This window comes from Gorilla gorilla, chromosome 20, assembly GCF_029281585.2.
Source record: "Gorilla gorilla gorilla isolate KB3781 chromosome 20, NHGRI_mGorGor1-v2.1_pri, whole genome shotgun sequence".
Lineage (NCBI taxonomy): Eukaryota > Metazoa > Chordata > Mammalia > Primates > Hominidae > Gorilla > Gorilla gorilla.
Genome location: NC_073244.2, coordinates 46,498,458 through 46,510,287, shown reverse-complemented (window position 1 = coordinate 46,510,287; position 11,830 = coordinate 46,498,458). Strand labels below are relative to the sequence as shown.

The following is an 11,830-nucleotide window of genomic DNA, read 5'->3' as shown; positions in this document are numbered from 1 at the left end:
TTTAAAATTGAGAGACAGGGTCTCATTGTGTTGCCCAGGTGAGTCTCCAACTCCCGGGCTCAAGCGATCCTCCCACCTCAGCCTCCCAAAGTGCTGGGATTACAGTCATGAGCCCCTGCACCTGGCCAAGGAAACATTTTGATGATAGGAAAGCTCTGCAGGTTTCTGAGCAGGAGGGTAACATGTTTTAAGGCCCTGTGGCAGACAGATGACTGTGAGTCGGAATCACCCTGCATCCTTTCTAAGTCCGGACTCTCTATTCATCCCTCGAAAGACGATTCTGTCAGTGCTCTCACTTCCTTTGCCCACACCACCTCTTTATCTTAAAGATGTTTCTGTGGTTTCAGATGCATCACTTTTCCCCTTTGCTGCTGAATCTGGTTCTCTCTCCTATTTTTGCCCTCCCTGTGCTTGCAGCAGTGTTACAAAAATTGTGGACATTCACTTCAGAGTTTTATCATCTTTATTTTCAATTTGCTAGACCAGGTTGCTTTCCCCTGTATGAGGGAGTGCCAATCTCTGATTGCTGGGTACCAAACTACATCCTGGCCCGTGTGGGGTACCATGGAAGAAGGAGATAAGACCCAGACCCCTGGCAGCTCCCAGTTTAGCAGGGGAGACAAGATAACACATGAAAACAAACAGAGCACATCAAAAAGGCAACAGGTCAGACCGATGCAGGGAAACCCCTATCATTAAAGGTCTAAGCCCTGAGGCCTCCCTGCTCATCTCCAGGCTCAGAACCTTTCTGAGTCTTCTTTGACCTCATTTAGTATTTCTCTTCCATCTCTCTCTTGTTGGTTTATCTCCAGGATCAACCGCTAGGGCAGTGTCTAGGTGTTGCTTTGAAGCTTGTATCGAGATTTCTCTAGGACTCTCTGCTTCAGCCTGGCCATCCCCAACTACCAACCACATCACAAGGACTGGACTTGTGTTAGCTACGCTGCTTCTCCAGCCTGAAGGTGCTTCTTCTTTTTTTTTTTTTTTAGTTGGAGTCTTGCTCTGTCGCTAGGCTGGAGTGCAGTGGCGTGATCTTAGCTCACTGCAACCTCCAACTCCCGGGTTCAAGTGATTCTCCTGCCTCAGCCTCCTGAGTAGCTGGGATTATAGGCATGTGCCACCATGCCCAGCTAATTTTTTTGTATTTTTAGTAGAGATGGGGTTTTCCCGTGTTGGCCAGGATGTTCTCGATCTCCCGACCTCAAGTGATCCACCTGCCTCAGCCTCCCAAAGTTCTGGGATTACAGGCATGAGCCACCACACCCGGCAGGTGCTTCTATACCTAACTACTTCTTCCTGCATCTCTGACTTATGCTCCTTTGAGTAGGACAATTCAGTCAGGAAGGGATACCAAGCTGGTGAAAGGCATTTTTTCAAAGTCCCAGTCCTGGGCTGGGTCTAAGGATTTCTGAATCTGGATGGGAGCCTTCCTGCTCCGCCTCTCCCAGGCTTCCCAGCTCCTGTGTAACCCAGGCGACCTCTGAAGGTCCAGGGAAACTGCTACTCTGTAGTGAAGTCTGAACTTGGCATCCCTTCTCCTTGACCCACACCCCTGTCCTCATTTGTCCCCTCTGCTGTGTCTTTGCTTCTGCGTCCCAACAGGGAGGAGCCCTGATTCCGCAGCACCTGCAGCCCTCTCCCAAATGCCCTGCGCACCACCGAAGAAGAGAAATAGAAGAGCAGGGGGTCCAGACTGGCGTTGAGTGAACTGAACACCACGGCTATTGACCGCCACCAGGGGCTTTTTCTCTGGTGATACCCCACCAGGTGGGACACGTTGTAAGGTCCGAAGCACACTAGGAAATTGAGCAGTGTCACCACAGCCAGCCCCACGGCTCGGCGCCGCCTCTGGGCCCCCACATGGGGCTGGGAGAGCATGATCCACACAAAACGCCAGTAGCAGAAGATGGTGACTGCCATGGGGATGAAGAAGAGCACCAGGCACAGCTCCAGCCGCACGGGCAGCACCACGTCCAGCTGGTTATCGGTGAAGTTCTCGTAGCAGGTAATTTCATTGCCACTTCTGACCTGCTCAGTCGTGTTCAAGTATTGAACGATGATCACGATGGTGCAGTGACCAAAGGACATAACCCAGGCCACCAGAGCTGCAATCACTCCATACAGAGGCCGGCGGGAGAGCTTGTACTGCACGGGGAAAGCTACTCCCAGGTAGCGCTCGATGCTGATGCCCGCCAGGAGCCACGTGCTGCAGTAGATGCTGCTGTAGAAGCCAAAACTCGTGAGGACGCAGACGACCTTGGGCAGGTACCAGCGGAAGTTCGACGCAGCCTCGATGATCTTGAAGGGCAGCAGCAGCAGCAGGAGGAGGTCGGCCAGCGTCAGGCTCAGCAGGAGGATGTGCACAGGTGCAGGCTGGGGCTGGCGGACCCGCCCCACAAAGGCCCGCAGGGCCAGGAGGTTGGCAGGGAGGCCAGTGAGGAAGATGATGATGTAAGCCATGAGGATCAAGGAGCTCTTCCAGTCCGGCAGCATCCTGGAGGGGAACGAAAAAGGGCGGGGTCAGGGAGGTCTCACTCACAGCCCGCGCAGCCAGCTCTCCTTCAGGATGCGGACATCCTCCCCGGCACCGTCCCCTTCCCAGGACTGTGCTTTCTGATGCCACCACGGCTTGCTCACACCACCTGCTCGAACTACCCAGAGCAATTATTGACTTTGCCTGGGGCGGGATATTAAGCAGTAGTGATTATGTTTGCCATCATGTGTCTCTGGAGGAGACCAACTCGTGGCTTCCCAAGGGAATTCCCCCTCCAGTTTCCCTAGCCTTTCTCCTCCTGTCCTCACAGATACAGGAAGTTACTGTTACCAGTTTCTAACTTTACTCAAGTCCCTTTCTCAGACAGAGACCTGCAGGAGAGAAAGGCATCAGTGCCGGGAGAGAGCTGTAAGATGCGCGTCAGGATAAAGAGGCTGTGGGGCCCCAGGCGCCGATACCCAGTGCCAGCTCTCCAAAGGACCCAAGTGCCCAGCCACCAGCCCAGCTTCCTACTTCCCTTCGTCTGTTTTGCAGAGCACAGATTCTCCCCAACCTTGTCCTCCCCTGTCCAACACCAAACTCTGGGACTCTCTAGAAAAGGGGAAGCTGGGGCTGGGCGCGGTGGCTCACTTCTGTAATCCCAGCACTTTGGGAGGCCGAGGCGGGCAGATCACCTGAAGTCAGGAGTTCAAGACAAGCCTGGCCAACGTGGTGAAACCCCATCTCCACTAAAAAAAAAAAAAAAAAAAAAAAAAATTAGCCGGGTGAGGTGGCGGGCACCTGTAATCCCAGCTACTTGGTAGGCTGAGGCAGGAGAATCGCTTGAACCTGGGAAGCAGAGGTTGCAGTGAGTCAAGATTGCGCCATTGCACTCCACCCTGGGCAGTAAGAGCAAAAACTCCGTCTAAAAAAAAAAAAAGGAAAAGAAAAGGGGAAGCTGGGAGGCTTAGAGGAGGGTGGAGGGGAAGAAGGATGAACCAGCACTAGCCTTAGGAGGAAGGCTTGTCCCTAGAAGACTTTAGAGAAATATTCAGAAAAGCCCACAGGCCTTCACTGGCCCTTGAGCCTGGCATTCTGACCATAAATAGAACTCGTCTTCTTCAAGGGGTAACTCAGTTTCCACTTGGGGTGTCACCCTTGCTGGCCCCCAACCCAGGTCCTGTCCCTCTGTCCACTCTCCAGCCTTGATTTCCTGGCTGTTTCCTTGCTCCTCACACTAGCTCCTGTCTCTGGGTATGAGCCCTCCATTTGGTTCTGACATCTTTCCTCCAGTCTCCCAGAACCTTCCCCTCAAACCTGATCCTGGCCTCTCTTCCCAGAGCACAAGCACTACACTAGCTGCCTTGCCTTGTGTTGTTCCGGATAGGTGGCTTCTTGGGATTGGTTCTGAAGGGAGGTCTGCAAGCTTCCAGGAGAGAGGAACAGAGCTTTAGCCCCTGCTTCTGTCCATGCTATGCAGGAAAAAATGGTGAGGAACCTGGCTGGTAGTAAGCATTTATACTAGCACCAGCCACGTGACCAGAGAAAGGAAGGTCAGTCTTTAAGCACTATTTCCTCTCAAACCCAAAGGAAAGGCCCAGCATCTTTATTCTCTCCCTAGAGAATCCTCACTCTTGACTTCCAAATTCAGATTTTTCTGTCCTTAATTCCTGATTAAAAAAAAAAAATTCCCAGGCATTTTTCTTTTTTTACTTCCCAAGTCAGATGATTTTCTTTTCTCTTTCTTAGGCCGTTTCTTCTGTCATTCTGCTCATTCTCAGAAATGAGCTTTCCTGCTTCCTTTTTATTTTTCCTCTTTTTTTTTGAGGCTGAATCTCGCTCTGTTGTCTAGGCTGGAGTGCAGTGGCGCCATCTCAGCTCACTGCAACCTCTGCCTTCCGGGTCCAAGCGATTCTCCTGCCTCAGCCTCCCTGGGATTACAGGCACCTGCCACTACGCCCAGCTAATTTCTGTATTTTTAGTAAAGACAGGGTTTCACCATGTTGGCTGGTCTTGCACTCCTGACCTCAAGTGATCCGCCTGCCTTGGCCTCCCAAAGTGCTGCGATTACAGGCGTGAGCCACTGCACCCGGCTCTCCTTCCTTTTCTTCTTCAATTTTTTTTACTTTCTCTATGGTCTCCTGCCCTCTGCCCCCAACACATTTCTTTTGCCCGTCTCAGCTGAAACAGGCTGGTCCTGGCCTGCATCTTATTGTGATGGAAATGGTGTGGGAGTTATAGTCATGCAGATATGGGCTCAAATCCAGGTCCCTTCATTACAACCTTGGGGCAGATCCGTTTTCTGAAGTCTAGTTTGCTGTAGTCAAGTGAGCATGCGAATTCTGACATCCTAGGACTTCTGCGAGGATTCAGTGAGGTTGTGTATATAAAGCACTTAGTAGATGCCCATAAGTGCTGCCTCGTCTCAAGCCTGTAACACAGCTTCACAGAGAGTGAGCCACTTGGTGCAGCCTCCAGAGGCTCAGGGCATGGATGTGCTGTCTGTCTTGGGAAAGTGTCAGGAATTCAGGAGGCCCGAGTTCACGTGCCCATGTGGCTTTTCGTCAGGGAGTGGCACTCAGGCTCCATTCCTTTCCCTGATAAAGTCTCACTGTTTCCCCCTCTCTGACCTTGGTAGCCCCAGGTTAGGAGCTCCTGAAGGTCCCTTTGAAATACACACCTAATGAAGCAAGGATCGTCGGAACATGTTTTCCTCTTGAACTAGGGAGGAAGTCTCAGAAAGAAGTCTCTATTCTGCCATCTGTGGCCTAATTCCTGCTCACAGAATCCCCATTCTTTCCCTAGGACATACCTACTTCCTATTGTTTGCCATTCATTCAGTCATTCAGTCAGTCAGTCATTTATTCTTTTTGTGGTCTATAACCCCAGGGTCTAGATATTTTGATATTTAGCTTTTCTTTCTCGTCCACCCTACTCTCCTCTGAAGGCGTTCTAGTTCTTTATTTCCTTCCCCCAGCACATGTCGCTTCTCAGATCCACAGGAGAACTAAGAAAGAGACCGTTCTCTGTTGTTGCCACCAAATTTATTTGTGTCATTTCGCTTTTATGATTTCCTATAAACATGCACGAGGATCTGGATTTAATTGCAGAATCCAGGAAACTCATTGGAAAACAAGTGTTGAGGAGTGGGGCTGCCTCTCTGTCTCTGCCCGTTCTTCTCCCCCCACCTCCTGCCTTTCGCCATCACTGTCGTGAGTCCCCCTGTGGAAGATGCCCCAACGAAACCCCCTCTCTGGGTTCACAGCAGTTATGAATGTTCACAGCAGTTATGAAGGGAGCATCACCAAGGAGGCTTTCAGTCTCACAGTTCATGATGTCCACCTACGTCACAGAAAAAGGAAACCCAACCTCTCAGACCGAGTTCAAGGGGGTAAACTTTCACAAGAGCAATATCCTTCACAGTTCCTTCCAAGTTCAGTTTTCTCTCATCGTCTTTATAATGCGGCCTGTCATCACGGGAAGTTGGACCCTCATCTAAAGTTCTGTGTAATCACTTCCACATTCTTAATTCTCACTCGCCCCTCAGTCCACCCTAATCTGGGTTCTGTGCCTATTTTCCATGGGATTTTCTCTTCCCAATGTTAGCAGTGACCTCCATGTTCCTAAATTCGGTGGACTTATGCTTTTTTTATTTTATTAGCATTCAACACAATTTCCATGCCCTTCTGGAAACATCCTCTTTTCACAAATTCTGATACGTTACGCTGCTGGCTTCCCTCTCTTTCCTTTGGTCACTTCTCGTACCCCTTTGCAAGCTCACCATTCCCCTACTCATCCCCGAAATGGTGACTTCCTTCAAGCTTGGCTCCAGGTTCTTTCCTGTTCTCGCCTGTGCTCTCCTTCTAGTCGACTGCAACTGTTTCCGTAGTTCCAGTTACCACCTTCATGACACCCCTGGTTTGAATCTTCACCCTAGGTTTCTGTGAGCTTCACATGTACACGCTCAACTGCCTAGTTGACACTGCCATTGGGTGTCTCACAGGTGTCCCAAATCAACCAAATCAAATGTGTCCAGACCTGGCCTCAGATCTTCCTTCTTCCACCCTTCCCTGTCTTGGGGCATAAGATCTCTTCCCATCACATCTCCTGCACCATCATCTTAGAGTCAGTCTTTTTTTCTTTTTCTTTTTAATTTCGAGACTGAATCTCGCTCTGTCGCCCAGGCCGGAGTGCAGTGGCGCATGATCTCGGCTCACTGCCACCTCTGCCTCCCAGATTCAAGCAATTCTCATTCCTCAGCCTCCCGAGTAGCTGGGATTACAGGCATGTGCCACCATGCTTGGCTAATTTTTGTATTTGTAGTAGAAACGGGGTTTCACCATGTTGGTCAGGCTGGTCTCGAACTCCTGACCTCAAGTGATTAGCCCGCCTTGGCCTCCCAAAGTGCTGGGATTATAGGCGTGAGCCACTGAGCCCAACTAGAGTCAGTCTTAAAGTGAATCTCAATACTATCTTCTTCCTTATCCCTAGAATGCAGTCTGATGTACTCCCCAAATATTTATGGATTCCAAATATGAATCCATCCATCCATCTCCATCTCCATCATCCCATCTCAGTGCCATCATTCCTACCAGGATTTCAGCAGGGCCCTGACTCACTTCCTCTCATCCATCCGCTTCCCTGGCAGTCAGTTCTCCATACGGTATTAGTGGAATCGTTTTAAAAATGTCAATCCAATTATACGACCTTCTTGTCCTTTCAGAGACTTCTCACTGCTTTTAGGAGAAATATCAACATCCTTAAAAAGGCCTGCCTGGCATGGCCCTTGCCAGCTTCCACTCACATCACCCTTCTCTCTCTTTGCTGTCTGGGCAGGGCCATTTTCCACTTCTGTGAATGTGTCATGTTTTCCATCTGCCATGGGGAGCTTGAACCAGCCCCTGCCTGGTATGTCTTTATTTCTTGTTACCCATTCCAACTTTCCCAGTTAATTTGTAGCTTTCTTTCAGATAACCACTTACTTCCTTAAGAAAGCCCTGTCTGGCTGGGCACAGTGGTTCACACCTGTAATCCCAGCACTTTGGGAGGCCGAGGCAGGTGGATTACCTGAGGTAAGGAGTTCGACACCAGCCTGGCCACCATGGCGAAATCCCGTCTCTACTAAATATACAAAAATTAGCCGGGCATAGTGGCGCACGCCTGTAATCCCAGCTAGTCAGGAGGCTGAAGCAGGAGAATCACTTGAACCCAGGAGGCGGAGGTTGCAGCGAGCCGAGATTGCGCCACTGCATTCCAGCCTGGGCGACAGAGCAAGACTCTGTCTCAAAAAAAAAAAAAAAAAAAAAAAAAAAAAGGCCCTGACCTCCTAGATTTCGATTCCCCTCTTATAGGTAAAGCATCTTTTCTATTGCTGAATAGTATTCTGTTTTAAGGATACTTCCTATTTTATTTATCCATTCATCTGTTGATGGATATTTGGTTGGTTTGGGTTTTTTTAAAAAAGTTTTTGTCTAGTATGAATACAGCTGTTAAGAACATTCTTTTTTTTTTTTTTTTTTTTTTATTGATCATTCTTGGGTGTTTCTCACAGAGGGGGATTTGGCAGGGTTACAGGACAATAGTGGAGGGAAGGTCAGCAGATCAGCAAGTGAACAAAGTTCTCTGGTTTTCCTAGGCAGAGGACCCTGCGGCCTTCCGCAGTGTTTGTGTCCCTGGGTACTTGAGATTAGGGAGTGGTGATGGCTCTTAACGAGCATGCTGCCTTCAAGCATCTGTTTAACAAAGCACATCTTGCACCGGCCCTTAATCCATTCAACCCTGAGTGGATACAGCACATGTTTCAGAGAGCACAGGGTTGGGGGTAGGGTCACAGATCAACAGGATCCCAAGGCAGAAGAATTTTTTCTTAGTACAGAACAAAATGAAAAGTCTCCCATGTCTACCTCTTTCTACACAGACACGGCAACCATCCGATTTCGCAATCTTTTCCCCACCTTTCCCCCCTTTCCATTCCATAAAACCGCCATTGTCATCATGGCCCGCTCTCAACGAGCTGCTGGGCACACCTCCAAGACGGGGTGGTGGCCGGGCAGAGGGGCTCCTCACCCCCCAGCAGGGGCGGCCGGGCAGAGGCGCCCCTCACCTCCCGGACGGGGCGGCTGGCCGGACAGGGGGCTGACCCCCCCCCACCTCCCTCCTGGACGGGGCGGCTGGCCGGGCAGAGGGGCTCCTCACTTCCCAGTAGGGGCGGCCGGGCAGAGGCGCCCCTCACCTCCCGGATGGGGCGGCTGGCCAGGCGGGGGGCCGAACCCCCACCTCCCTCCCGGACAGGGCGGCAGGCTGGGCGGTGGGCTGACCCTCCCCCTCCCTCCCGGACGGGGCGGCTGGCCGGGCTGAGGGGCTCCTCACTTCCCAGTAGGGGCGGCCGGGCAGAGGCGCCCCTCACCTCCCGGACGGGGCGGCTGGCCGGGCGGGGGCTGACCCCCCCACCTCCCTCCCGGACGGAGCGGCTGGCCGGGCAGAGGGGCTCCTCACTTCCCAGTAGGGGCGGCCGGGCAGAGGCGCCCCTCATCTCCCGGACGGGGCGGCTGGCCAGGCGGGGGGCTAACCCCCCCACCTCCCTCCCGGATGGGGCGGCTGGCCGGGCGGGGGGCTGACCCCCCCACCTCCCTCCCGGATGGGGCGGCTGGCCGGGCGGGGGGCTGACCCCCCCACCTCCCTCCCGGACGGGGCGGCTGGCCGGGCGGGGGGGCTCCTCACTTCCCAGTAGGGGCGGCCGGGCAGAGGTGCCCCTCACCTCCCGGACGGGGCGGCTGGCCAGGCGGGGGGCTAACCCCCCCACCTCCCTTCCGGTCGGGGCGGCTGGCCGGGCGGGGGGCTGGCCCCCCCACCTCCCTCCCGGACGGAGCGGCTGGCCGGGCAGAGGGGCTCCTCACTTCCCAGTAGGGGCGGCCGGGCAGAGGCGCCCCTCACCTCTCGGACCGGGTGGCCGGGCGGGGGGCTGAGCCCCCCCCATCTCCCTCCCGGACGGGGCGGGTGCCGGGCGGAGATGCTCCTCACTTCTCGGGCGGGGCGGCTGCCGGGCGGGGGGGCTCCTCACTTCTCAGACGGGGCGGTTGCCAGGCAGAGGGTCTCCTCACTTCTCAGACGGGGCGGCCGGGCAGAGACGCTCCTCACATCCCGGACGGGGCGGCAGGGCAGAGGTGCTCCTCACATCTCAGACGATGGGCAGCCGGGCAGAGACGCTCCTCACTTCCCAGATGTGATGGCGGCCGGGAAGAGGCGCTCCTTGTTTCCTAGATGGGATGGCGGCCGGGCAGAGACGCTCCTCACTTTCCAGACTGGGCAGCCAGGCAGAGGGGCTCCTCACATCCCGGACGATGGGCGGCCAGGCGGAGACGCTCCTCACTTCCCAGACGGGGCGGCAGCCGGGCAGAGGCTGCAATCTCGGCACTTTGGGAGGCCAAGGCAGGCGGCTGGGAGGTGGTTGTAGAGGGCCGAGATCACGCCACTGCACTCCAGCCTGGGCGCCATAGAGCACTGAGTTAACGAGACTCCGTCTGCAATCCCGGCACCTCGGGAGGCCGAGGCTGGCCGATCACTCGCGGTTAGGAGCTGGGGACCAGCCCGGCCAACACAGCGAAACCCCGTCTCCACCAAAAAAATACGAAAACCAGTCAGGCGGGGCGGTGCGCGCCTGCAATCGCAGGCACTCGGCAGGCTGAGGCAGGAGAATCAGGCAGGGAGGTTGCAGTGAGCTGAGATGGCAGCAGTACTGTCCAGCTTCGGCTCGGCATCAGAGGGAGACCGTGGAAAGAGGGGAGAGGGGAGAGGGGAGAGGGGAGAGGGGAGAGGGAGAAGCTCAAGAACATTCTTATGTGGAAATGTTTTCAGTGCTGTTGGGCAAATACCTGGCAGTGTATTGGCCAGGTGGTATGGTAAAACGTTTTATTAACTTTTTAAGAAACTACCAGTTTTCCAAAGTAGCTGTGCCATGTTGCATTCCCACCAGCAGCCTGCGAGCATTTCAGTTGCTCCACATCCTCACCAACACTTGAAAATTGTTAGTTTTTAATTGTAGGCATTCTAATAAGTATGCCATGGTATTTTTTTGTGTGTGTGTGAGACAGAGTCTCGATCTGTCGCCCAGGCTGGAGTGCAGTGGCGCCATCTCCACTCACTGCAAACTTCACCTCCTGGGTTCAAGCCATTCTCGTGCCTCAGCCTCCTGAGTAGCTGGGATTACAGGCACGTGCCACCACACCTGGCTAATTTTTGTATTTTTAATACAGATGGGGTTTTGCCATGTTGGCCAGACTGGTCTTGAACTCCTGACCTCAGGTGATCTGCCCGCCTCAGCTGCCCAAAGTGCTGGGATTACAGGCGTGGACCACCGTACCCGGCCTTTGTTGTGTCTTAATTTATACTTCCTTGATGATTACTGGTGTTAAGCATTTTTTCAAGTACGTATGAGCCATTTGTATATCTTCTTTCGTGGAATGTCTGTTTAAATATTTTGCTCATTTAAAAAATTTTAGGCTGGGCATGGTGGCTCACACCTGTAATCCTAGCATTTTTGGAGACTGAAGTGGGTGGATTGCTTGAGGTCAGGAGTTTCAGACCAGCCTGGCCAACATAGTGAAACCTCATCTCTACTAAAAATACAAAATTTAGCTGGGCGTGGTGGCAGGCGCCTGTAATCCCAGCTACTAGGGAGGCTGAGGCAGGAGGATTGCTTGAACCCAGGAGGCAGAGGTTGCAGTGAGCCAAGATTGTACTACTGCACTCCAGCCTGGGCAACAGAGTGAAACTCTGTCTCAAAAAAAAAAAAAAAAAAAAAAAAAAGAAAAATTGGATTATTTTCATATAGTTGAGTTCTGAGAGTTCTTTATTATATTCTGGGTACTAGTCATTTGTCAGATGTATATATTACAAATATTTTCTGCCATTCTGTGACTTTTCTCTTCTTTTAATTTTTTTTTTTTTTTTTTTGAGACAGAGTTTCACTTTGTTGCCCAGGCTGGAGTGCAGTGGCTCCATCACAGCTCATTGCAGCCTTGACCTCCCAGGCTCAGGTGACCTTTCTGCCTCAGCCCTCCAAGTAGCTGGGACTGCAGGCACCTGCCACCATGCCTGACTAATTTTTCTATTTTTTGTACAGATGAGGTTTTGCCATTTTGTCCAAGCTGGCATCGACCTCCTGAGCTCAAGCAGTCTGCCCACCTCGGCCTCCCAAAGTGCTGGGATTACAGGCATGAGCCACTGTGCCTGGCCTTCATTTTCTTAATTGTCTCTTGAAAAGCAAAAAAGTGTTACATTTTGACAAGGTCTAATTTATCTAGTTTTTCTTCTATGGTTTGTGCTTTTATGTCCTAAGAAGCTTTTACCTCCTTATCC

The 11,830-nt window shown here is 52.6% G+C and overlaps 1 protein-coding gene across 2 annotated transcripts; it reads right to left on the bottom strand.

The window, feature by feature from the left end:
- Nucleotides 1-445: 445 nt before the first annotated feature.
- Nucleotides 446-3,964, bottom strand: FFAR2 (free fatty acid receptor 2). 2 transcript variants are annotated; one of them, XM_063701236.1, is made up of 3 exons: nucleotides 3,842-3,964; nucleotides 3,275-3,398; nucleotides 446-2,494 (listed from the first exon to the last, which is right to left on the bottom strand). In XM_063701236.1, exon 3 carries the CDS (start codon nucleotides 2,491-2,493, stop codon nucleotides 1,501-1,503), a length of 993 nt encoding a protein of 330 aa, XP_063557306.1. In that variant the 5' UTR covers nucleotide 2,494; nucleotides 3,275-3,398; nucleotides 3,842-3,964; the 3' UTR covers nucleotides 446-1,500. The 2 variants fall into 2 exon arrangements, with proteins under 2 accessions (XP_063557306.1, XP_004060568.2); XM_004060520.5 differs by lacking the exon at nucleotides 3,275-3,398.
- Nucleotides 3,965-11,830: the final 7,866 nt, after the last annotated feature.

Excerpts from the sequence above, each read along its gene's own strand:
- FFAR2 (XM_063701236.1), bottom strand. The coding sequence starts at position 2,493 with ATGCTGCCGGACTGGAAGAGCTCCTTGATCCTCATGGCTTACATCATC.